The 25979-nt window shown below is 59.4% G+C and overlaps 5 protein-coding genes across 5 annotated transcripts; 2 read left to right on the top strand and 3 right to left on the bottom strand.

Moving 5' to 3' along the window:
• Positions 1 to 177: 177 nt before the first annotated feature.
• BDZ90DRAFT_217947 (NCS1 nucleoside transporter family) lies at positions 178 to 2097 on the bottom strand (the record flags this gene model as incomplete). The annotated part of the gene is made up of 3 exons (XM_025504342.1): positions 178 to 1162; positions 1235 to 1601; positions 1680 to 2097. The coding sequence occupies 3 exons, from the start codon at positions 2095 to 2097 to the stop codon at positions 178 to 180; spliced, it is 1770 nt and encodes a 589-aa protein (XP_025363832.1).
• A 1313-nt stretch (positions 2098 to 3410) lies between these two features.
• BDZ90DRAFT_226411 (hypothetical protein) lies at positions 3411 to 8759 on the top strand (the record flags this gene model as incomplete). The annotated part of the gene is made up of 4 exons (XM_025504708.1): positions 3411 to 4876; positions 4944 to 5146; positions 5223 to 6172; positions 6246 to 8759. The coding sequence occupies 4 exons, from the start codon at positions 3411 to 3413 to the stop codon at positions 8757 to 8759; spliced, it is 5133 nt and encodes a 1710-aa protein (XP_025363833.1).
• Positions 8760 to 9048: 289 nt separating this feature from the next.
• Positions 9049 to 14673, bottom strand: BDZ90DRAFT_231202 (hypothetical protein). Its single transcript, XM_025505762.1, has one exon. It carries the CDS (start codon positions 14393 to 14395, stop codon positions 9176 to 9178), a length of 5220 nt encoding a protein of 1739 aa, XP_025363834.1. The 5' UTR covers positions 14396 to 14673; the 3' UTR covers positions 9049 to 9175.
• Positions 14674 to 14855: 182 nt separating this feature from the next.
• BDZ90DRAFT_231203 (hypothetical protein) lies at positions 14856 to 19431 on the bottom strand. Its single transcript, XM_025505763.1, has one exon. The coding sequence runs from the start codon at positions 18997 to 18999 to the stop codon at positions 15034 to 15036; it is 3966 nt and encodes a 1321-aa protein (XP_025363835.1). The 5' UTR covers positions 19000 to 19431; the 3' UTR covers positions 14856 to 15033.
• A 605-nt stretch (positions 19432 to 20036) lies between these two features.
• BDZ90DRAFT_217668 (hypothetical protein) lies at positions 20037 to 25921 on the top strand (the record flags this gene model as incomplete). Its single annotated transcript, XM_025504328.1, has 4 exons — positions 20037 to 22253; positions 22316 to 22932; positions 23005 to 24049; positions 24128 to 25921. 4 exons carry the CDS (start codon positions 20037 to 20039, stop codon positions 25919 to 25921), a joined length of 5673 nt encoding a protein of 1890 aa, XP_025363836.1.
• Between the last annotated feature and the right edge of the window lie 58 nt (positions 25922 to 25979).

Consider the following 25979-nt stretch of genomic DNA (forward strand, 5'->3'; position numbering starts at 1 on the left):
TCTCCTTCGAGCGGCAAAGCTGCAAGTCCACGGCAAGCCGGCATGGCCAGGCGGGGAGCTGGGCGCTAGGGCCAGGCTTCACAACACACCATCAGGATGCCGTCATCCAACAGACAACAGACCTCGAGGGCGGAGAAGACTTGATACGATGATACGAATTTGGCAACACGGGGAACGCTACTTCGAGGTGGCTTCAAACGGCGTCACAGTGACCTGTGGCTTGGGACTATCGGCGCCCTCACCCTTGTCGACCTCTGACTTCTCGCCCATATCCCCATCGGCGGACGCAGATCGAGATCGCTGCTCAACATCCTCCATCACGTCACCCTGCACATACGACTGCACGAATGCAAATGGCGTTCCATCGAAGTCGACGGTGTCCTCTTCCTTGAGCTCGTACCAGCCCTTCTCCTTAACGCTTACGCCTCCCTCGACGGGGGAGAGCTGGTTGAAGAGGATGTAGCACAGAGCAGAGGAAAGCGAGCCGGTGAAGAAGGCCATCTGGTAGACTCGGACCAGTCCCATGGGCACATTAGCACCCAAGGTCGGGGAGACGGCAGCCACGAATCCGGGAAGATTGAGAGCGCACCCAATCAGATAGGCAGCGTACGCCCTCCAGTTGAATCCACGAGCGTAGCGGGCGGCACCGTGTGACTGGTAAAGGCTCGGCACATCGATCTTGCCTCTCCTCAGAGCGTACGAGTCGCACATGATCACTCCCAGGATGGGTGCGAGGAGGACGGAGTAGGCCGACAGGTAGGAGGTAAAGCTTGACGAAGAACTGGCAAAGTACCAGGGGCAGATGCAGAGCGAGATGAGGGCGCACAAAATCTGGCCACGTTTGATGGTGATGTAGCGCGGCAGGAGGGCAGTCAGGTCCGATCCGGCTGACAAGGAGTTGGCTGCCACGTTCGTTCCCATCTGGGCAATGATGAAGGCGGCAGCGATGAAGAAGACGCCAGCTCGGGTGGAAGAGTTGTACGGGTCTCGGTCGAGGAGACCAGAGAGGATGTCGAGCGGATTCCAAGTGGTGGCGCCGTCGAAGAGAACGGTTGATGACGACGAGACGAGGATGCCGATCAAGCTGGTGATGGAGAAGACCAGCGGGATCGAGAGAAGCTGAGGGAGCATGACATCGCTGCGCTTGCGGGCGAGACGGGCGCTACAGTCAAGAAGATAGGACAAGGTCAGCCTTTGTGTTGCCGCACTCTGAGATCGCCTGCCTCGCACTCACAAGTCGGGCTCATTACAAGCCAGTGTGACCATGTTGCTCAGCTGGCTGAAGACAGCTACCACAAACCCCCACCCGAGCGTGCTGCCGCTGACCGTAGCCTTCTGATGCACCACGGGTCCCAGTCCGCCAGCAAGGCCGACGGTCCAGCCGAACAGTCCCAATGCTGCAATAGGCATGGCGACTGCCTTCGCGGTAAAGAGGTGCTTGATCTTTTGTGGGCTGACCCAGGTGGTTGGGAACTGAAGCAGCCAGAAGATGAAGAATGAGAGGAAGTCGTTGCGCGTCGTGCCCGACAGTTGGGCAGAAGCGTTGCCCCAGGATGGCGAAAGGGAGCGAAGAACCAGCTTGGTGCATTCACCGCCGACCCCTGCGCGTGAGAGGCGATGATGTTGGGAGAAACAGGTCAGAAAAGGAATACTCTGTCGCAACGCGTCCGCCTACTTACACGACTGAAAAGCGAACCACACTACCGCGAGAACCACACGATTCAATACCGGCCACACGCTACCGTAGACTCCCCAGGCGCTCCTCGCCAGTACTGGGAACCCGATATGGTACGCCGCACCAGTCCTAGCCTGAGCCGCAATGACGACCGCTGTGATACCGTACCCGATCCAAACGGCTAGCCATGCCTGCCACCAACTGAGACCTGCCGCGACGGCGGTCGAGGCGATCATCATTGATGAGAGGTTGAAACCATCTGCAATCCAGAAGCCGAGATAGTTGAGGGCGCCCCATGTTCGCAAAGAGGGAGGGAAGGGTTTGAGGTCATCGTTGATGAGAAAGGCTTGGCTGCGGGAGGAGTGTAGAGGCGCGCCTGGCACAGTGAGGCTAAAGTGCGGGCGTCGTAAATGGTGAAGCATGGTGCGACGTTTGTAGTAAAGGAAGGGGTTGCGATGAGATTGTCGATGAGGAAGAACCTCTCGTCTATATGAACTCCTCTCTTCTTCGTATCATCGCGTCCTCGTCACGCCCTTTGCTTGACGTGGGAACTTCCTTCCTCGTCTCGATAAGAGTGACTGCCGACGCGCTGCTCGTGTGAGCGCCAGTGTGAGTGAGCGCCGCTCTCTCAAGCGACGACGACGACGCTCGCATTTCTCCCCGCGCCGCCCTCTCGCCGTGTCCCTGCAGCTCGGTCAGTCTTATCTCGCGTCGTCCCACGGGGGGAACCAGGACTCACTTGGGAGGGATGAGGTGGACGAATTCAGCTTGGCAGGGCAGGCAGTGTAGTCGATGATTGTCACGGGAAGACAGGTGGCAGCGAGACGGCGGCGAAACGGGCTTGCTTGCTGCGCACTCTTTGCTGGAGAGTCGCGCTGATGAGGAGTATGTTCGGTGGGCGGGGTGGCTATGGGGTCAGTCCTGCCGTCGATTGACAGCCTGCGGATCTGTCAAGATCTACGGTACGACCGATGCGAGCTCCCAGAGACCTTGAGCTCAGGCTGTATGACAATTTGACGGTGCTCAGCTTCGTGGTGAAGTCGACGTAAGACGCAGATTCGCGCCTGGCGGCCAAGTCGACGTAAATGTAGTGCTCACCACGTGGCGCGCTCAAATAGGGGCCATTCTAGCGTCGTGGCTGACCGTAGCGGCTTGGACCCGCACGAGCCCCTATTATGGACTGACTGCCCGATGTAGCTGTCCGCCTAGAGCGAGGGCAGAAAGGCGATGAAACACTTGCACTGGATTGGTGCTCTCAGGCGCGGATGGACCTTTGAAGAGGGGTAGATGCGGCTCAGCTAGGCAGGGTCAAGCCCGCCTGCCTGCCTGCCTGCCAGAATGCTTGCCATCGTCATGCGAAGTTGCAGACGGCGATGTTGAAACCAAAAGTGGGCGAACCCTTTTGCAACTTCATTTCTCACCATCAAAACCCCTCTAGCAACGCTGCCACGCTACCACAAGCAACGACGACTCTTTCAGCTGCTCTTTGGCCGCCGTCCAACGACAGTCTACCACTTGACACACACGGCCAGGTCGAGTCGCGAAGGACGCGCAGCTGCACGCGGACTCACCCACAGCCAAGTGAGCAGCGAGGCGAGAGCTCTGGGCGGAAGGGCCAACCAACCAACACAGGGGACAAACAAAGGCCGACCGACGGAGCGAGTTGAGTGAGCGGGACCTGCTCGATTGCTCTTCATTCATCATCATCATCATCATCACGCCCTCGCAATCCGCGATGACCATGGACACGGCAAAGGCGACACCGCCGCCGCCGCCGTCGTCGTCAGGCGCAGCGTCATCTTCTGCTGCGTCACCTTCGGCAGCTCGATCATCGCCTTTCGCATATCAGCAGAAGCTCCTCGACCGCTCAGCATCAAAAAGCAGCGTCGGTGGAAGCAGCCTTAGCGGCGCCGGCGGCGCATCGGGTCTCTCCCCATCAACGAGCGTCCGTCGCTACCCGATGCCGAGCAGTCACAGACACACAACATCACTCGATCCAAGCCGCTTTGCCACGCCCACCTCTTCCTCACGATCGGTCAAGGCCACCAACGGCAGCACGAGCAGCTCCACCGACTCGAGCCTGACCAATGGCAATCACTCGACATCGTCGCCTGCCTCGCGCACTGCGGCCACAGCTTCTACAGACTCGACGCCCTTTGCGACACCTTCAGCAAGAGCGAACCGCCACATGTCGATGCAGCCCACTCCTAAAGCCAGCTTCACATCACCGCCAACGTCGCCGAAGAAGGTCTCAAGCCCATTCATGCGCTCCGCATCGCCGACAAAGGGCTTCTCCGACCGGCCGTCATCGCCCAGCAAGGGCAGCGCTAGCCCCACACCAGGCTCGCCGATCCGAGATGACAACTCGTGGATGTCATCGCCGACTGCAGGCGCCAACGCTGGCGGGCAGGGGTCCTTCTGGTCTTCGACGGGAGCTCAGCAGCAGCCATCTGCTGTTCATTTGGGAGAGGTGGGAGATTTGAAGCGATCTAGCGTAGGTGCGCTCAAGATGATGCGCAACTATGCGCAAAAGGGAGGAGATGAGGATCACGGGCTGGGTTCGTCGACGAGGATGACCGTGGGCAAGGCGAGGGGAGGACGTACAGAGAGGATCGATGAGGAGGTAAAGCCGTCTCGTCCGGGCAGGATGGAGTCCGAGGATCAGCAGGAGGGTGAGATCTTCATTCCAGGTATCACATCGGGCGCAGAGGATGTCGCTGGTCTGCATGGTCGTATTCGCCTGGCTAGACAGGACGCTGCTGGCGCTGGAACCATTGCATTGGGCAGGCCGACAAACTCCAACACGAGCCCCGTCGTATCCAACTTGCCCTTCTCCTCCACCTCCAAGTGGATGGACACGCAGCGCCACCTCCTTCAAGCCTACGAGTATCTTTGCCACTGCGGTGAAGCCAAGCAATGGATGGAGGCCTCAGTCGGCGAATCGCTGGGCGCAGTAGTGGACATGGAGAACGAGATGAGGGACGGAGTCTTCCTGGCCAAGCTTGCTCGCCATTTCGAACCCCAGCTGGTTCCGCGTATCTTTACGCACCCAAAGCTCCAGTATCGCCATACGGACAACGTCAACTTTTTCTTCAAGTTCGTCCACTTTGTGGGGCTGCCCGTCTTCTTCCACTTTGAGTTGACAGATGTGTATGAGAAGAAGAACTTTCCCAAGGTCGTCTACTGCATTCACGCATTGAGGTGCGTCTGAGCTCGCGAGACTCATCTGGAGGACACGCTGACCACTGTCCCTCGTGCCCGCACACAGCCACATCCTTGCTCGACAGGGAAGATCGACCAAAGTAGGCAATCTCGTCGGCAAGCTCGAGTTCAGCGATGACCAGCTTCAGCAGACGCAGCGTGGCCTTGATGCAGCTGGCGTGGCAATGCCCAGCTTCGGCGGCCTGGGTAAGGCCTTGGCCAAGGAGATGAACGAAGAGCCCGAACCTGAGCCCGAGTCCGAAGAGGATCGTGAGTGGTCGCGTTGTACTGAGCTACAAAGAGGACCTTGCTGACCATCAGGGTATCTCTCTCACCGCCCGCACAGGCATCGAGCGTGAGTTGGGCGAGAACGCTGCCCACATCGTATCCCTACAGTCTGCCTGTCGTGCGGCGCTGGCACGCCGCAACGCCGCCGAGCGCAAGCGTCTCGCTGAAGAAGCTCGAAGACGCGAGCGCGAGGAGGCGGAGCGACGACGCAAAGAGGCAGAAGAGGCCGAAAAGCGCCGCCTGGCCGCAGAGGCAGAAGAGCAACGACGCAAGGCTGAAGAAGCGGCAGCAGCAGCAGCGGCAGCTGAGGCAGCAAGGCAAAGAGCAGAGGAAGAACAACGCCGCAGAGATGAGGAGCTCCTCGCCAGCGTGGCTCCTAAAGTCCAAGCAGCAGTGCGAGGCGCCCTCCTACGCAAGCGCTTCTTTCGACGAATCTCTGAGCTGGACAAGCACGAGCAGACCGTCATTGGGATGCAGGCGCAAGCTCGCGGCGTACTCGCGCGGAAGTCTTACCAGTCTCTCATCTCCCAACTTGCAGGCGCCACGCCGGATATTGTCAAGCTCCAGGCTGCTCTGCGCTCCACGCTGGCTAAGCGCCAGCTCCTGTCCAGGATCCAGGCGTTGCGCTCCTCAAGCAGCGAGATCGTCGGCGTGCAGGCGCAAGTGCGAGGCGTTCTGGCAAGGAGACGACAAACAAAAATGCGCGATGCGATGAGGCGCATCGAGGTCACACGCTCAGTCGGTGGTCTGCAGAGTATGGCTCGAGCTGCATTGGTAAGACGCAAGCATCACGAGCAGCAGAAGCGCTTTGAGGAGGCCACGCCGGACGTGACCAACTTGCAGGCGCAGATCAGAGGTGTGCTGGCGCGACAGGAGTACGAGTGGTGGCGTCAGCACATCCATGACAGCGAGCCTGTCGCGATCCACCTGCAATCCCTCATCCGAGGCTTGCTCGCACGTCGTCGTCACTACGCGCGCCTGCGACACTACCACGAGCAGATGAGCAAGGTGAGTGCGCGAGCTCGCACGACGTGGCATTGACATCACATTGACATCCTTCGACCGCTCTCCTCGCCCGCAGGTCGTCAAGATCCAGTCGCTCTTCCGAGCCAAGCAGCAAGGAGAGCAGTACCGCAGTCTTACGATGGGCAAAAATGTCCCCGTCGCGACTATCAAGAACTTTGGGCATCTCCTTAACGACAGCGACCACGACTTCGAAGACGAGATTGAGGTGGAGCGGCTTCGCAAGCTCGTCGTGCGAAGCATCCGCGAGAATCAGACGCTCGAGAACGACGTTTCTGAGCTCGACGCCAAGATTGCGCTCCTTGTGAAGAACAAGATCGGTATCGAGGAGCTCATCAAGGCCAAAAATGAGCGCGGTCTTCTTCGCCAGCGCGAGGCAGCTGCCGCAACGCTCGCTCGCCGCAACTCTGTCCTCGTGGCCGCTGGTGACCCCTTCGCCGACCAGACGCTGGACCGCACTACCCGTCGCAAGCTCGAGCTTTATCAAGAGCTGTTTTACTCGCTGCAGACCCGCCCAGAGTACCTGGCTCGTCTCTTTGCACGCGTCGGGCGCATGGACATGGCAGATCGCCAACGCAAGCAGGTGGAGAAGATCGTTCTCACCCTCTTTGGTTATGCGCAAAAGGCCCGCGAGGAGTTCCTGCTCCTCAAGCTCTTCCAACGCTGTATCTCTGAGGAGCTCAGCTACGTTGGCTCGGTACAGGAGTTTATGCGCGGGAACGCGCACTTCATTAAGCTCGTCGTGCAGTACAATCGAGGCGCAAAGGAGAGGCAGTATCTGCGTGACTTGCTTGCCCCTCTGGTTCAGGGCATCATCGAGGATGACGTGCTGGATCTCGAGACAGACCCGTGTGCCATCTACCGCGCTACCATTAACCAAGAGGAGATGGAAACGGGCCGGGCCTCAACGCGAGCACTTGAAGTCAACTTCCAAGAAGCCCTCGCCGATCCAATGGCCCGCACCATCTTCATCCGCCACCTGCAAGCCCTCCGCGCCACCACGGACGTCTTCCTGTCTGCGATCCTCGGCTCAACGCGCCGCATGCCCTTCGGTATCCGCTACATCGGGCGAGAAGTCTTCCGTGCTCTGCAGATCAAGTTCCCCGACGAGAGCGAAGACCGTCTCATCAAGGTTGTGGCGCACCTGGTTTACTATCGCTACCTCAACCCTGCCATCATCGCTCCCGAGGGCTTCGACGTCATCGACCGCGTGATTGGGCCGATGCAGCGCAAGAACCTGGCCGAGGTTTCCAAGATGATGACGCAGATCTCCAACGGCCGTCTCTTCACCGACGACAACCCCTACCTGCAGCCTCTCAACGAGTACGTGCAGCAGGCCTCGGCTCGCTTCACTCAGTGGCTCTACGCCGTCATTGACGTGCCCGACGCCGAGATGCATTTCAACGCGGACGAGTTCCTCGACCATACGATTCAGCAGAGGCCAGTGATCTACATTACCCCACAGGAGATCTACAGCATGCACCTGCTCGTTGCACAGCAGGTCGACGCCCTCGCTCCTAACATGGAAGACCCGCTGCGTGTCACGCTAGGCGAGCTCGGACCCCCACCGGGAACGGCTAGTCAAGAGCTGAGCGACGCACGATTGGGAGAGATTACATTCGAGCTCATTAGTCGACGTACCTCGCTCAAGGACCCAGAGGCGGATACCAAGGCCCTCTTTGTCGAGACGAAGCGCCTCGTCCTCGCGCTACTCAAGGTCCAGTCGGGTAAGACGCTAATGGATGTCTTCCTCACGCCCGTGAGCGACCAAGACGAGATGACCTGGGAGGAGATCGTCTCTCTAGAGGTGGCTGGGGATCGTCAACGTCAGCGAGGATCTCGCCCTCCTGTTGCAGGCGAGACGATCGCGAGGCTGGAAGACGTGCGTCGCCTTTCGTTCGCTGAGCTCAAGACTCGCACCCTTGAGAATATGCTTCAACTTGAGGCAGCAGGCAAGGTCAGCCGTGCTACAGGCTACCAGGACATGCTGAACAGTATCGCCCTCGACATCAGGCAGAAGCATCGCAAGAGGCTACAGCGCGCGAATGACAAACAGTCCATGTCTGTCACTCTTTCCAATCTTGCAGAAAAGAAGCGCTACCTCGAGGAGCAGATCAGCTCCTACCACTCGTACGTCGACCAGTCCCGCGAGACGATGCAAGGCACTCGCGGGGGCAAGGGTGGGAAGAAGCGCTTCGTCCTTCCATTCTCTCAGCAATACTTCCACCTGCGATCACTCAAGCAGCAGGGCAAGGTGCCCAAGTTCGGCTCGTACAAGTACACTGCTGCTCGCTTGCACGAGAAGGGAATTCTGCTGGGCATCGAGGACTTTGGTAGCAATGGCTTCGAGCAGCTTAGCCTCACCATCTCGTCGGATGAGCCGGGCTTGTTCACAATCGATGCAAGCTTGTTGGGCGTCAAGGCCGCCAGCAAGGATCTGCGCATTGAGGACTTGCTCGAGCAGCAGCACAACGCTCTGAGTAACACGCAGACGATGGACATTGGCGGGGCAAAGGCGACGCTCAACTTGAATCTGCTGATTCATCTGATCAATCGCAAGTTCTACGCGTAGAGGAGGCGCCAAGGATACGGCTATTTTCGACTTCACACCTTGCTACACTTTTCAGACCCCTCATGGACTCTCCCTCACTCGCTGTATGGAACGGCCACGACGCAGCAAATGCGACGATCACCCTCTCCTCCTCCCTTCTCTCTTTCACTCTCCTCTCGACGTGTTTCTCGATACGGTCTCCCTCTCTCCCGTGTTGCTTTCTGTCTCTCTGTTACGCCTCGATCGATCCGATGTCTCTATAGCAGTAATGGACAGCACACAGTCCACCAGATCATGAACACGATGGCGAGTCTGAATAGCATGAAAAGGCTGCTCTGCGTGCATTACGATTCGCAAAGTTCTACTTGTACATGGGCTCTCGAGTGCAGAGAAAGGTGACGAAAGCGGGTCTGGCTCGGCCGGGGGGGAACGGACTGCTACGATGCTGGCTTAAAGACAAATTCGGGCGCTTTGGCTGAGAGAGAAGCTGCTGATGGCGCAGAAGTGGCTGCTGGAGCGGCCACAGGTCCACGCGACTGCCCGATGCCGCCGCTTCCATTAGCTTGCTTGCTATTCGGCTGCGAGGGCTTCCGCTGCTGCTGCTGCTGCTGTTGTTGTTGACGACGTGGTCCGCGAGGAGGCTGACTTGGCTCATCGGTTGCTGATGGTGCTTCAACGGAAGCTGCGTCCGTCTGGCCTTGCGGTGTGCCCGGACCCTTCTTTTTGCCCCTACCTGATTGAGCGCCATTGCTCCCTGACTGCTCGCCAGCAACTGGGGCTGCAGAAGAGGCGCGCCTGCCATCACCACCCCCCTTCTTCCTCGTCGACGCGCTACCATCCTCTCCAGCAGCAGCTTGAGCGCCTCCGCCCTTCCTCCCTTTCCCTCCCGCTTTGGGGCCTTTGGGCACCTGAGCTTTCTTCTCCTCAGCCCTCTGCCGTCTAGTCTCCTCCTCGAACCACCGTTCGAACTCAACCCTCTCCTTTTCCTCCTTGCGCCTCTCCTCCTCCCGTGCCCGCTCCTCAGCCTGAATCTGCGCGAAGCTCTTCTTCTTGTTGGCGATATCAGCCGCTGCGGAGGAGAGGGCAAGAGCGGACGCATGCTGTTGTTGGGCTTGAATTTGAGCAAAGGAGAGGGAGGAGGAAGACGGTGATGTTGAGGGCAGTGGAGAGGTGGAACGGTGCGGGGAGTGTGAGCCGCTGGCCGAAGGCGGTGGGGACGTCAGGAAGGATGAGGGGGAGGCTGCTGATCCCGGAGTGGGGAAGGGATCGCGTGACGGGGTAGACGTAAGAGGTTGACGGCGCGCGCTACCGCCGAGATCGAACGAGGAGACTCCGCGCCCGGCGCTGCCCATCAGAGACGGTCGACTATAGCCGCTCGCGGTAGGCCTTGATGGTGTGCTCGGTATCGGCGAGGTGCCACTGACGTCTGCGCTCTCAACTGTAGCATTGACGCTGCTGCCGGTCTTGTTCATCTGCCAGACAGGACGAGCCGAGCTATCCGTCGAGCTCGACGACGCTTTGCCCCACGCCGGGGCTGGCGACTGACTTGAGCTGTCTGCTGCAGGTGAAGGCGAGGAAGACGCTTGGACTTGCTGAGCCTGCGCGGCAGCAAGCATGGCGGCCTTCTTCCTGTCGCGTTGGCTGAGCTTGGTGGAGACGTTGAGCGGGGAGACCAGTGGCGGGGGCTCGTCTGCGCTGTTCGTTGCCGGACCGAGGCTAGGGCTCTGCTCCCCTGCAGCGCTGACGCTGGGCCGATTCGCCGTCCTCGGTCGCACGGGCGTAGCAGCTCCGCTGGGCGGCATCGAGCCCTCGGGCGTCTGTTGCTGTGAGGCTGATGCTGAAGCGGAGAGCATGCGCCGCAGAGGGTGAGAGCGTGCTTGCTCGGCCGCCATGATGCTGCGAAGGTCTTGACCGAGACCTGCGGAGGGAGAAGGGGTGGTGCCACCCGCTGCTGCTGAAGTGGATGATGACGCAGAGCGCTGCTGCGCTGAACTGCTTTCTGCGGCGTTCGACGGCTGACGTCGGACTGTCGTCCAAGCGGCGCCGCTTCCACCTCGCTGTCCTAGACTGAGGTTCGCCATGGCGCCCAAGCTCGATCCGTCGAGCCCCTCAAAGCTGTCTTCGTCCATGTCGAATAACGCCGAGTCATTGCCCGATCCCCCGGCAAGCGTTGCCGCCAAGCTGGGCGAAACTGGCGGCGGTGAAGCTCGAGAGCTTGCCTTCCCCTTGCCCGCTTTCCCTGACTTGCGTTGCCCGTCGACATACGGCTCCAAAGGCGTGGAGCGGGGTGGTCGCTTGCCGACTCGGTGGCTGACGAGATTGAGGCTAGGCGGCGGGACGTCCAGTCCCTCGAAGAACTCATGGTGCTTGACCAAAAGCTCAGAAAGCTGTTCCGTACGTCTAGTCCTATGCGTCTTGTCATCCTGTCTTGCCTTCATGTAAGCACTCAGCTCGCGAATCATCTTGTGCTCGAGCTCGTCTAACATTCCGCCCTCCAACAGCCCCTCGAGGTTCTGCGCGCAGTACAACAAACTGGCCTCCTTGAGGGGGACGGCGTGGTACATGTCCGCGATGGAAAGCAAAGCACCAATATTTTGTGGAGCCATCCGTGCCCGAAGGAGAGAAGAGGCCGCCAGCTTCAGTCGGTCAAGGAGAAGCTCATTGCTGCCCGCGAGTACCTCGGTGACAAAATCGAACCAATCATCCTGTGTCCTCTCATGTTCTTTGCCCGTGAATGCTTCGAGACCTTTGTCGGCGTAGATGTGGGAGAGGAGAATGGCCATCGTTTCCCAACGTATGTTGCCCATGTCTATCGTGAGGACGCCAGAGAGAGACCAGCGTGTGGAGGTCCAGTCTGGGTGGAGCAGCGCAGTGAAGAAGGGGGAGCGGCGCAGTAGGACTGAGTGAGCGGGGACGGTACGATCGGAGAGGAGGAGCTCGACATCGTGAAGTGGTGAGGCTTCGATGTCTACGGTCACCGCGCCCTTGAAGAAGGAAGCCATGTCCTCTCGCAGGGTGGGGGTAGGAGAGCGCGGAACGGGGCTGTTGAGCACAGGCGTCAAGGCCGGCAAGGCCAAGACGCTCGCTAGCTCCTTGAGCTGCGCGTGTACAGTGTTGCGATTGATCTTGGCCTGTGCAAATTGTTTTTCCACTCTGAGCCCGACACTGGAAGTCCACACGGCGGGGAGGTCGTCGGTATAGAGGTAGTGGAGGAGGAAGAGCCCCGTGTGGAAGCTGCAGCTGGGTAGAGTGAGGGTGACGACGGAATCGCTGACCTTCTTGACGACTACGCCATTTGGGGCTCCTCCTGCGCCCTTCGTAGGCGGATTGTCCAGGAAAGACGAGAGGCGCGGGATGCGAGCGCTGAGGATCGCTCGATGAGCTGGAAGGTACTTGCCCCCCGCGATGAGGAACATGTCCGTCCCCGGCGGCGGTACGAGATTGGCAGCGCCAAAGTGAGGTTGCGCCTGGCCCGTCTCGTCCCGATCCCATCGCTTGGCTGCCTCTGTAATGAGGAGAGCGATCCCTGTATGACGCTGAATCGTCGTATCACCCACGTCGGACTCTTCGTCACTCTCGGCCTCGTCATCTCTGGAAACAGCCTGCGTCAAAGCCCCGACGTCAGCGCTGATCAACTTCTGCTCTCCTCCCGTACCGCGCGTCTTCAAGTGCGGCAGCGACTCGAGCAGATCCTCCTGGAGCGTCCGTCCCTTGACCTTGATCTCACGAATGGGCGCTTGGCTGCGAATAGCCGCAAACCCGCCACTTTCATTTGTCGCCACCCTAACAACCCTCTGAAGCATAGGTATCTGCGCGAATTTGAAGGCCCGAGCAGACCCAGACTTGGACGAAGACTTGGCTTCGCTCGCTGTGCGTCGCGATCGGACAAATACGTGCCCGGAGGAAGTGCTGAGAATGATTGATCCATCCAAGCCGATAGCCACGTCGCGTACCGCGGTAAACTTCTTGCGTACCGACCAAACGAGCTGAGGCTCGGGCGCTGGGACGCGTTTGGCCCCTCCGCCGGACGTAGGGGTGGCCGAGCCTTTATTGTACTCGCTCGGGTGCTCGAGGGTGAAGGTGAACAAGTCTCCATAGTCGCTGAGAGCCGCAAACGTGCTGCCAGAGCTAGTCAGCTTCGCGATGCTGGGCTTAGGCTGGGCTTGTGGTGGGCGGAAGACGCCGGCAGACATTTTCTCGTTGAAGCGCGCCATGGGGAATGTGACGCGGAAGCTCATATCGCCGTGAAAGACGAGGACGTCGTACGTGTTCAAGAGGAGGGCGGTCGCGTGGTCGGTGCATGTCACCTGGCGAATGCCCGTCGCTTGACCAGCGGTGAGGGATGTGACTCGGCGGGGCAGTACTTGCAGAGGGGTGGCGACCTTATCGTAACCTAGCTGGCCTGTGTTGGACCCCCAGGTGAAGAGGGCGTCCTCTGTGAAGGCGACGGAGTGCAGCTTGCTGGCGGCGACGCCTACGACAGATTCCTTCTTCAAGGGACCGACAAGTTTGCGAGGCGTCATTTGGATGTCGTACGACTTGTTCGACGCCGCTGGGGGATGCCCGCCGAATGTAGCAGACGCTGCAGCTGATCCGGTGGAAGAGCCGCCACTGGATGCCACCATTCCCTGTCCTTCCTCGAGCGTGTAGCCCAGAACACCAAACTTGTTGGAGCCAAAGGAGTAGACGGCGCCACTGGCAGTGACAATGAGCGTGTGGTCCGGCCCCACCGCCACACTGATTGCCCTCTCCTTGAAGTCAGGCAACGGAGTGAGCGTCGTCTGCGGCGAAGCAGCTCTGCCCAGCCTACCTGCGGTACCGATGCCTGCTACCCAGACGTTGCCTCCACCCTTCTCCTCTGTAACTACGACTGTATGCATGCGCGACATCTGTATATCCCGTACTTTGACTCGGTCGAAGCGACGGCCGGCTGCAAGGCTTCGATTCGAGGCGACATTGGCGTCTTCATCGTCTGAGTCTGATGTGGATACGATCGCTGCGCTGCCCACCTGCTGCCTCTTGAGAGTGACAAGATCCGGCCAAGAGCGATCGTCTGCGTCTCCCAATCCGAGCGTGTAGTTGCGATTGGAACCCCACAAGTACAGATCGCCCTTGACATTTCCATCAAGCGGAGGATTGGTCCCGGCCACAGTCGAATTGTATAGGTCGAATGGCGTCAAGTTCTCAAAATCCTTGATACGCACGTCGATGTTCGGATGACGAAGCAGAGTGAGGGCGTGATTGAGGTTGCCCAGATAAAGAGCGCGATGAAGCGCCGTCCAGCCACTTTCGCCGTCCTGAGCATTGGGATTGCAGCTAGGGTGAGAGAGGAGGGCATGAAGGAAGTCGATGCTGACTCCTTCCTCCGATGAGGCTATGTGATGCAATGCCGTCCGTCCTAGGTGGTCCTTGCGATTCACTTCGCCAGGGGCAGCGGGGCCGAGGCCATTGCTACTGTTTCCGAGTGAGCCCCACGATGCTCCTCCGGCTGAGTGAGATGGCGACTTGGAGTAAGAATGCGAAGACGACCCCGTAACAAGGCCAGCAGCAGCCGGCCCGCCCTTGAGGACAGCCCTGAAGCGTTGGAGGTCACGTACGTGCCAACAGTCGATGAGAGTCGGAACGCCAGATGCGCCCGAGGTGTGCGAGGGAGCCATGCCAGGAATACGAATGAGCCTCTAGATCCAAGACGTCGTCTATCCTCCGGGCTAAGGAGAGATGGACGAGCTTGGAGTCTCGAGGACCAAAGACTGTGCTGCGCAGCAGCGGCAGCAATGAGAAGGGCAGGCGCGAGAGAGGCGTGCGTCGGCTCTTCTTCTACCTGAGACTGCGAGAGATGATAACGAGGAAGGATGTCGATGTCTTACTGGTAGGCATTGGATGATGTGGTGTGAGGACTCGAGTGTCAATGGACGTGCTGAGGAAAGAAGTCGTGTGTGTGGACCCTGGACCGACGCGAGCTCTTGGCCTTTGCCCGCCTTTCTCATCAGCAGCAGCAGCAGTCCACCTTGCCGCCACCCGCCCACGCACGACAAGGCGGACTGAGCGTCCGAGACGCGCGATGCAGGCCGACGGCGCAGAGGCAACGTGATGCTGCCCCACGTCGCGAGACCTCTGCTCACGATGAGAACTATCACTTCCTTGCGATTAGAGATGGGCAAAAGTAGAAGAGAAGATCGATGCGAGATACGGCCGAGACTAGCTGCTGCTACCACGGGTGGTAATGTGCGTCTGCATCAGCGGCCATCGAGGCCGGGTATGATTCACCCCTCCATAGCGCGGACAACGCCGTTCGCTACACGATCCTCTTCCACCACCGGGGCTTCTTCCCTTCTCCTCCTGACCCTCCTGCCCCACCACCACCACCACCACCACCAAAACTCCTATGCTGCTCGCTGATGGCGATGGCCTGCGGCAGGCTGGCTGAGGTAGACAGAGCCGTGTCCATCGATCGACGTCGGAGGGACTGCCCACTAGACGTACCAGGCCGCGTCCCGCGACCGTTTGGACTCGGTCGGTGCAGCTGATGCTGTCGAGAAAGCGTATTAATCAATTGCTGGCGCTGTGCTTCGGACTCGCCTTGCCCTGCCAAGCCAACGAGGGGAGGTGGAGGGACCACACGGTTAGGTGCCGCCGACACGGTAGCTCGGCGCCTGCTGCTGGTGAGCTTCTTCTGTTGCTGCTGATCCGCAGACGCGCTCCCGCCCGTTGGACCTCTCGAGGTCGTCTCGGCCTGTGTTCCACTGAGCACCGCTACGGAAGGCCTGCTCACCAGGTCTCTCCCCGTTGCGACGACTGAGTAAGGCGTACTGGTAGAATGCGTAGTAACCTGGGCCCACTCCACAAGGCTCAGCGGCTGAGGATCGAAACCGGCCCGATCGATGTAGTATCCCACAAGGCCTTCTAGCTCGTAGCACGCTTCGACAAGGGACTGCACAGTGGACCCCACGGTACGCTCCTCGACCCCTTGCCTGTGCTCGACCCCGTCCAGAATGCAAGCATCGGTACTCCTTGCCACGTAGCTGACAAACGCCGCCAGGGCGGCAGGCAAATCGAGCATGTACGGACCCGTGAGGATAGATTCACGATGCAGCAGTGGCAAGTGCGACGATTTCTTGTCTACCGTGCGCTGCAGCAAAATCTCATTCACATCTCCGCGTCCGGGCTTGGGCTTGTTGGCCTGTGTAGAGGACGAAGAGGCTGTGTGGCCCAAGGAGCGGTCTGCTTCTGTCGATGGCGCCGTTTCGATGTGCGACGACACAGAAACGATGTAGTCGTCAAATGCATTGCTCTGCTCGTGCAGAAAGTCGTTGAGTTGTCCCAGATCCTGATCGTAGTGCGCTGTGGAGCCACGCTTGTTCGCCAGGGCATTGAGCACTTTCGCAATAGATTTGAGTGTCTTGCCCACTTCGGGCTCGGGCATCGTCGCAGTGAGGCCGTAGAGCTGCGGGTTAATCATGGCGGCGCACATGAGTCGAAGAAAGACGAAGCATCCTACTCCTTGAACCCCGGCGGAGGGACCCTGTGAAGGGAAGGCGGCGTTGGTTGCTTGCCGGACTTTCGTGAGGACGCGCTGCAGATCTGTGGGGCACTTGGAGCGATTGACGTAGATGCTCTCCCAGATGGCCACTACCCAAGAGTGGAGCGTATCTGCGTCCTTGCTGTTCATGGCGAGGGTCGGCACGCCCTCATTGCTAGCCTGCACAGCGTCAGAGTCGACTGAGATGCGCTCCTCGCAGATGCGACGCACCAAGTCGCCGATGCTAGCATCGAGCCAATGCTGGCAGTGGATGCGCTGGAACTTCTCTAGGCAACGGGTAACGAGGGAGTGGCTGCGGAAGAGGAGCTCAAGTGGCGCTTTGCCCCAAGTCGGCTGCTCAGCATCGATGAGGTTGATCAGGCGATCCGCGATCGTTCCCGAGCTGGTGAAGATTTCTACCAGGTGGTCCATCAGGGTGCTCTCATTGAGATGATAGGCGAGGCCAGTGATGAGTTGAGCGAGGTCCTGCTGGTTGAGAATCCGTTCGATATCCTTGTACTTCCTCCTTTGCAACACCGCCAGCTCCTCGACCTTGATCTTGCAGTTGAGTTCGCCAACACACTCGTCCCCCAAGCTCGACAGTGGGTATCCAATATCACGGCTCGCACTATTCCATACGGGAAACCAGCCCTCAATGTCCTCTCCTCGCCTCATGGTATCGATTGGCAGCTCCACACTACCCAGCGTCATTACTTTGTGCTGATGTCCTCTAGCCCCGCTCAAGCCTGCTAGAAGGTCGATGCGCAGCGACTTTGGCGCAGGAGGATTGTAAAGTGTAATGGTCGGATCGTCCCACGAGACACTGCCCGATGCAGTGTGCGGGCTTCGTGCTTCGGTACGACCGAGAATCACATCGTCGCAGAGAAGGGTGCAGCAGAGAGAAGTGAAGTTGATGCTCGGCGCTGACGGGGCTGAGGGCGCTGAGGAGGACTCTCGGTCTCGCTCCTTCCTTGCTTGCTCGAGCTTGGCAGAGCCAGTAAGCTGCGTTTGACTGCCATAGCTTGAGACTGTGGCTGGAGCCCCGCCGCCGGAGATGGGCCCAGCAGTGGAGCCGGTGCCGGTGGCGTAGCTGTCATCGTAAGACGTCGCGCTGAGGTCCCCGCTGGCTGTGCTGGTAATCGAGGCTTGGCTCATTGCGCTCGTACTACGCTCCAGAACGGCTGGGCGTGGCTTTGGGCGTATCTCTCCCGAGTCGTCGCCGTCTTGTCTGGCGCTAGCGTCACTGATGGTGGATTTGATGCGGGACAGGGCGTTGGTGGGCGACGGAGGCGCCTCACTCGTAGCAACCAGAGGCAATGAGATTTCCTGGGGTCTTGTTGGCGAAGGTGATGCAGCGGAAACAGCTGGGTGGAGAAGGCGAAAAGCAGAGATGTGCACATCGATTTGACGATGCCACCTATGCGTCCCTCCCTTGGGGATCGAGCTCGAGCTGCCGTAGATGTCCGATGTGCCGCAGCAACGGAGGAGTGCCTGCCAATGGCGCATCTTGATCGATGAGGGGAAGCAGAGCAGAATGGGCGTGACCAGCGGCGACGTGGTATCGAGGCTCGAAGAGTCGGCTGATGGGCTCAAAGGCGACGCAGCATCCCACTCGGAGCCACGGCCGCCGGCAAAGTTGGAAGGGAGAGCAAAGATGCCAAGTACGTTGTGGCGGCCAAGGAGGGACTCGTCGACTGGGCGGACGTCTGTTGGCTTGAGTGCAGAGGTTCGCAGAGGATGGAGAAGAGCGCCATCTTCGAGTATGTAGAGGACATCATTGTCTCGCAGCGTCAACTTGCCCTTCTTCCATGAGCCAGCGAGGGTAGCCGGCAGCACGCTGTAGGAGCTCGTTGATCCGCCGGATGAAGAGCCGAACTTGAGCTTGCTCGGCTTCTCTCGCAGTCTGGCGGGGGAGAATTGCTTGAATCGACCTGGCTCATGCGCCGCTGCGGTGGGTGATGAGTTGGCGGTGGGCAGTCGATGGCTCGTAGTGGAGCTATGTCTGGTGAGCTTGCGTGAGACTTTGGGACCGAATAGGTTTCTGGAGCTACTTCCGATTGTACGGTGGTCGGGCGACCAGATTTCGACCTCTTGAGAGACCTCGCCGTGCTCTCGAGGGAGACCTCGTCGCTTGTTGCCTTCGCTCTCGACGACGGAGGCAGACGTCATGATTGAGTTGGTATAGGAAGCGGGCATTGCAGACGCCGTGGGCGACGACGTCTGCTGGGGTAACGTGGTATTAAAGGGCGGTGCAGACTGGTCGCCGCTGTACGACGTCTGCGGTGGTGATGATACGGCGTTGCGATTCGAGCCGAAGACGTTTGGCGTCTTGAGCTTGGACAAGAGCGAGATTGAATTGGGTCTTTCGATTGTGCGAAGACGTTGGAGGAACTGTCGTTGGAGCAAGCGCTGATAGTCTTCCTCGGGCGAGTAGTCGTCTGGCTCGGTGAGGTACGTAGATGGGAAAGAGCGGTCCTGTATGCGATTCGTCTGCGGTGTGCTTGCTGCTTGCTGCGTGGCCGTCGAGGTGGACGCAGAAGCGGGTATCGCCGGCCGCGGCGGCGGAGGAGGAGAAGGTTGAGAGTCTCGTCTTCGTGGTGGTGGTGGTGGTGACGGTGGTGAGGAGCGTGAGTGAGACTGCGGTGGGCGGGATGACGCAATAGGAGAGGCTCGACGAGGAGGGCGACGATTGATCTCATCAGCTCGTCCTCTGCCGTCCAACGCCGCACGCTGTCTCGACATAGCAAAGACGGACGGCGGCGATGACGGGGTCGAATCAAGGCAAAAGGTAGCTGCGGGCCGACGGCAAGCAATGAGATGGGCGTCGCCGCGATCTCGGCCGCCGCTCAATGATTAGCCTTGCCAGGCGAGGCGAGACTCAAACAAAAGTCTTGTTGATGATCGTCGCTTGATCGTCTTGTCCTCGAGATCAGCAGGAGTGAGGTTGCTGCTCGATCATGTCTTTGATCGTGGTGGGCCTGCGTAAAGATAGGCCGGTGAGGCTGAGCGAGCGGCGATCGCGCTTTCGGCGAGGCCTAGAGGGACAAGGGGTAGGGCGAGCGAAAGGAGTTGATGATGGATGAAGACAGAAAAAGAAAAATTGGGACGACGGCAGCTACACTGCCACTCCCTTTCTCTTCGCCATCGATTGTGGGGGTAAAGGCAGGCTCGGCCATCTCGGATTCTCCGCCCGTCCTGTCCAAGACGTTGACACCCACCTTTCTATGCAGATGCAGGTCGGCGGCGATGCGAGCAGCGAGAGCTACTCTCGTCGCTGTTACGCCACGTGGTGTTGGGTCCGCGAGGGGACAACAGCGTCGACTGACGCCCGTCGAGGAGGCGACGGCGGCAACGCATGGACCCGCCCGCGCTTGACATCTTCCCACCCACACTCGCCCCCGTCGACCCAATTTACCTCACTTGTCCCTCCCTCTTCGACGACAGCTTAGCAGCAACTCAGCAGCGATAGGCTGAGTTCAGCCGCAATGTCGTCTCAACACGAAGAAGACGCGACTGGCGTTTCTTCAATCACCGCAGAGTCGGCGTCTGAGTCGCAACAAAATCATGCGGGCGACGACGAGGTGCGCGAGCAGCGCAACGAGCGCGACGACGAGGGAAATGACAACAATGACGAGTCTTCAAAGCCGCGCTTGTCTGCTGGCACATCGCTGCTGCCATCTGCTGCGGCCGAAGAGCCAGAGCAGCAACAAGACGCACACCATGACGATGAGGACGCTGTGCCGCAGGGAGCGGAGTCAGATTCCGCTCCATCGCACTCAATGCCTCCAAATAACGTTGACGAACAAGCTGCTGCGGTAGAAAAGGACGAAGCTCAACCCGAGCTGCCGCCAAAGGATAGCAATGACAACGGCGAGCCTGCACCACCACCTGCCATCACAATAGACGCTGCCCCTCTGTCAGCTGAGGACGCGCCGCCAGAGCCTGAGCCCGAGGCTCCGCTCCCACCGCCTCCTTCAACACCATCACCACGTCGCTCTGCCTCTCTGAAAGGGTCTTCCGTCTTCATCCTTGCCGCACTCGAGCAGCTTCTATCATCGAAAGACGCCAAGGGCTCCAAATCTGCAGCAAAGGAGTTGCGAGAGGCGGCAGAGGGAGCCAGAGACCTCGTCAAGACGGTCTCCAACGATGCTTCGACCAACTACGACCCTCGAGCAGTCTTCGAACCCTTCAGATTAGCATGCGACGGTAGCAAGAGCATCTCGACGCAGACGACTGCCCTCGACTGTATAGGCAAAATGGTCAGCTACGGCTTCTTTTCTGCATCTGCGGATCAGGTGACAGCTGGAGGGCAGTCTCTGCCAGACGTCGTCATTGGCACCATTTGCAGCCTACAGCCGACAGCTCCCAGCTCAATTGTCCTGCAGCAGCTCAAGGCGCTCCTCGCTCTCGTTTTGGCAGGCCTGGCGCGGCAGAGCTTCCTCCTCCAAGCTGTCAAGACGGCATACGACGCCTTTCTCTACCAGAAAGATGCTCAGACACAAGCAGTCGCGCAAGGAGTCCTGACGCAGATGTGCAGCGCCACATTTGGCCGCATCAAGACGAATCAACGCAGCCGCAAAGCCTCGCAAGAAGCCGACGAGAGCGCTAGCGAGCACCCTAACGGCAATGATGAGCAGAGCGGCGAGGAGCGCGTGACACTCAAGGAGATGGAATCGAGAGCTTCTTTTGACCAGGCAGCACCTGCGATTGATGGCACCAAAATCGCTCCAACAGCTTACGAGCTGTCCGAGGAGGAGTCGCTCGTCAAGGACGCATTTCTGGTGCTGCGCGCCCTCTGCAAATTGAGCATGAAGCAGACGGGTGCAGAGTCAGAGCGCGACCTCCGTTCACAGGCTATGCGAAGCAAGCTGCTGGTTCTTCATCTGATCCTTGGCATGCTCCGTTCCCACATCGACGTCTTCAACGACACGGACCTCTCCCTGTCTAGCTCGACGACGGGTGAGCGGACCCCGCTCGTGCAGGCAGTCAAGCAGTACCTCTGCCTCAGTCTAAGTCGCAACGCCGTCTCGCCAGTCAACCAAGTCTTTGAAGTCGCATGCGAAATCTTCTGGGTCGTCCTCAGCGGGCTGCGTACCAAGCTGAAAAAGGAGATCGAGGTGCTTCTCAACGAGATCTTCCTGCCAATCCTCGAGATGAAGAGCTCGACGACGGCGCAAAAGACGATCCTGCTCGGCATCTTCATGCGCGTCTGCCGCGATCCCCAAGCGCTCGTTGAGATCTACCTCAACTACGACTGTGATCGTACGGCGCTAGACAATGTCTACGAGCGGCTCATCAACGTCGTGTCTCGCATCAGTCAGACGCAGTTGTCGCAGGAGGCAAAGGACAAGGCGAAAGAAGCCGCCCTCAATGTGGACGCGGAGCCGTCCCGCAGCCAGCGCATGAGCGTGAGCTCGAGCGCGTCGGGGGCCGTATCGCTACCGCCTGCCCTCTCGACGGCAGCGCTCAATGACCCCAGCTCGCTCGACATCAGCAGTCCGGCAGGAGACCACGCCAGCTCAGGTTCAGCAAGCGAGCCGATGGAGGTGCGACTGAAGCGTCAATCTCTCGAGTGTCTCTGCGCTGTGCTGCGTTCCCTCGTTGTGTGGTCGCAGCGCGCCGTAGCATCCTCAAGCGAAGGCTCTCTGCCCCAGTCGAACAGCAACGGCGCTCTCAGCGTAGAAGCAAACGCGCAGCCCATCTCGCCGCGACTGAGCGAAGATGGTCGAGCGGAGGAAGCAGCGGTGGCGTACGACGGTACCGGCGAAGCATCGAGAGTAGCGACGCCAGACTCAAGCCGCCCGCGTGGTGGCGAGGACGACCCTACGCGCTTCCATGAGTCTAAGCAGCGCAAGACGACGCTGCTCGAGGGCATTCGCAAGTTCAACCAGAAGCCAAAGCGCGGGATTGAGTTCCTTCTCGAGCATGGGTTCATTCGATCGAAACAGCCCAGCGATGTTGCGAGATTCTTGCTCTACGCGGATGGCTTGAACAAGGTGCGTCGACGCGAAAGCCGAAGCTACTTCCTTCATCCACTGACAACTCTTCCCACTCGCAGGCTCAAATCGGCGAATACTTGGGCGAAGGCGAGCCCGAGAACATCGCGATCATGCACGCCTTTGTCGACCTCATCAATTTCGATAACACAGCGTTCACTACCGCGCTGCGCCGCTTCCTCCAAGCCTTCCGCCTACCCGGCGAATCGCAAAAGATTGACCGATACATGCTCAAATTCGCCGAACGCTACGTGGCTGGCAACCCGACTGCCTTTGCCAACGCAGACACAGCTTACGTCTTTGCGTACTCGGTCATCATGCTCAACACGGACGCGCATAATCCTCAGGTCAAGCATCGCATGACGCTCAAGGACTTTATTCGCAATAACGAAGGGATTGACGATGGCAAGAGCCTGAGCGAAGAGTACGTCAAGGCGGTGTACGATGAGATCCAGACGAATGAGATCAAGATGAAGGATGAACAGATGCAAGCGGCTACGACGGCGCCTGCTCCTACTGGCGGGCTTGCGGGCGCGATTGCTACGGTTGGAAGAGACTTGCAGCGCGAGGCGTACGTTTTGCAGTCGGAGGGCATGGCGAACAAGACCGAGGCTTTGTTCAGGACGATGGTCAGGGCGCAGAGGAGAGTGAGACCGGATCAGCGAGCAGCCGCAGAGCAGTGAGTGCGCAGCGCGTGGAGCCGACCGCAGGTCCATGCTCACCGTCTTCCAACTCCCTCCCCCGCACGCAGATTCTTCTCGGCCTCGCATTTCGAACACGTCCGCCCGATGTTCGAGGTAGCATGGATGGCCTTCCTTGCGGGTATCTCCGGCCCTATGCAAGAGTCAGACGACGCCGATACCATCGCGCGCTGTCTCGCCGCCTTCAGAGATGCGATCCATATCGTCTGCCTCTTTGGCATGGAGCTGGAGCGCAACGCCTTTGTGACCACGCTGGCCAAATTCACCTTCCTCAACAACCTCGGCGAGATGAAGAGCAAGAACGTCGAGGCCATCAAGACGTTGCTAGGGATCGCACAAACGGAGGGCAACTACCTCAAGGGGAGTTGGCGCGAGGTGCTTGCTTGCGTGTCGCAGTTGGAGCGATTCCAGCTCATTTCAGGGGGCGTGGACGAGCGTCAGTTGCCCGATGGACGTAAAGCTCCGAACGCAGCTCTGCCCGATCAGCAAGTCGTCGAGGCCGGTGTGTCGACTGAGGTCACCATTGCGGCGGACATGGTCTTCTCCTCGTCGGCTCGCTTGTCTGGCGAGGCCATCGTCGACTTTGTGCAATGCCTGGCCGAGAACTCCACGGAAGAGATCGTTTCGTCGGGAATGACGGACCATCCGCGCCTCTTCTCGCTGCAGAAGCTCGTTGAGATTTCGTACTACAACATGAACCGTATCAGGCTGGAATGGTCCTCGATCTGGGCCGTTCTGGGCCAGCACTTCAATCAGGTCTGCACTCATACGAATCCGCGCGTATCAGCCTTTGCCCTTGATTCGCTGCGACAGCTGTCCAACCGCTTCCTCGAGCTGGAGGAGCTGCCCCTCTTCAAGTTCCAGAAGGACTTCCTCAAGCCGTTTGAGTGCACGATGCGCAACACCAAGAGCGCCGAGAACAAGGAGATGGTGCTTAGCTGCTTGCAGCAGATGATTCAATCGCGCATTCAGAACATGAAGTCGGGCTGGCGAACGCTGTTCGGGACGTTGGGCGCTGCTGCCAAGTCGAACGAAAGGGTCGCGACGCATGCCTTTGAGCTTGTGCGCGGGCTGTACGGCGAGCATTTCGATCGGGTGCGTAGGCGCGGCGGCATTGTACCACGCCTTGTTGATCGGCAGCTTACATCCCTCTTTTCGCCCGCGCACCCGCAGATCATCATCGCTGGAGCATTTGCTGACCTCACCGTCTGCTTGACCGACTTTGCCAAGGCAACGCAAGCACAAAAGATTGCTCTGCGCAGCGTCGAGGTCCTCACGTCGCTCGTTCCCGCCATGTTGGGCTCACCCGTCTGCCCCCTGGACGCTGAAGCCGATCCGGGACCGCCGGCCGCCCAACCGCCAACGGACGACCCCATGATTCGCTTCTGGTTCCCATCGCTCTTTGCGTTCTACGACATAGTCATGAACGGCGATGACCTCGAAGTACGACGCGTGGCTCTGGACGCCCTCTTTGACATCCTGAAGCGGCATGGCTCAACATTCAGGCAGGACTTCTGGGCCACCGTCTGCCAGGAAGTCGTCTTCCCCATCTTTGCGGTTCTGCGCTCTCGCTCCGACATCTCGCGCTTCAGCACGCAAGAGGATATGAGCGTCTGGCTCTCGACTACGATGATACAGGCGCTGCGTAACCTCATCGCGCTCTGGACGTACTACTTTGAGACGCTCGAGGAGCTGTTGCCCAAGCTGCTCAGCCTGCTCTGCGCTTGCATTTGCCAGGAGAACGACACGTTGGCTCGCATTGGGACTTCTTGCCTTCAGCAGTTGCTGGAGAACAATGTGCAGAAGCTCTCTCCCGCCCAGTGGACCGAGGTCGTCGACACGTTCCTCGATCTCTTCAATACAACGACGGCGCATCAGCTCTTTGACCCTGCCCTGCGCGCCGACGCCACCACTTCGTCGTCAAACGTCTCGTCCCCCTCGGCGGGCCCGATGAGTCCAACGGGCGGAAGCAATGGCGAGATGTCCGGTACAGAGAGGCGACGGGCTTTCAAGCAGATCATCGTCAAGTGCGTGCTTCAACTGCTGCTCATCGAGACGACTCACGAGCTTCTGCAGCGACCTGCTGTGTACGAGCTGATTCCGCCCTCGGAGCTATTGCGCCTCACCTCGGTCCTCGAGTCGTCGTACCGCTTCAGCAAGCGTTTTAATGCGGACAAGGACCTACGCATGGCGTTGTGGAAGGTCGGCTTTATGAAGCAGCTGCCCAATCTCCTCAAGCAGGAGAGCTCCAGCGCTGCGACCCTGATCTCGGTGCTCGTCCGCTTGCATGGCGACCAACGCCCCTCGCATCGATCCATGCGGGCCGAGGTTCGCAAGACGCTCGTGCCGCTAGGCGAGGAGGTCATCAACTCCTTCCTTCCCCTGGACGCCGAGACACAAGCGCGCAACGTCGCGGCGTGGAGTCCGGTGGTGGCGGACGTGTTCCGCGGCATCTGCACCTTCCATAACATGGGCGACGATGAGGTGGTCGGGGACGATGAGGGGCAGGACGTCTTTGCTTTCCACTCGAGGCGATACTACAGCTATGCGGTTGACCTCTTGTCGAAGGAGCCCCTCGCTGCACCGATCGGCGAGGCGCTGCGTCGCTTCTTCTTCATTGTAGGGGTGAACAACGGCCTCATCGACGAGCAAGTGGATCGCGACAGGCGGCAGAGGGCGGAGGATGCGCGCGATCAGGAGAGGAGGTTGAAGGGGACTAGCATGGAGAATCTGGCCGCAAGTCCGGTGCTGCTGAGCAACAGTGGCGGTACAGGGGCAGCAGCACAGCGAACCTCGTCATCGTCGTCATCGAATATGGCGAGCGCTGATCTGCGTCGTACGTCAGCGCAGCAGCAACAGCCGTCGCACCTTGATTTGCCTGAGTCGACGGTGGACACCGTGGGGACGACGTCGACCGAGGGTGCTACTTTCGCGCCAACACCGCCGGGTGAGGCAGAGGCGCGGTGAGGCGCAGGCGCGGGCAGAGGGGCATGTATGTAATCGCTACGGGACGGATAGAATGGCA

Source organism: Jaminaea rosea (assembly GCF_003144245.1).
Source record: "Jaminaea rosea strain MCA 5214 unplaced genomic scaffold BDZ90scaffold_3, whole genome shotgun sequence".
NCBI classification, from domain to species: Eukaryota; Fungi; Basidiomycota; class Exobasidiomycetes; order Microstromatales; genus Jaminaea; species Jaminaea rosea.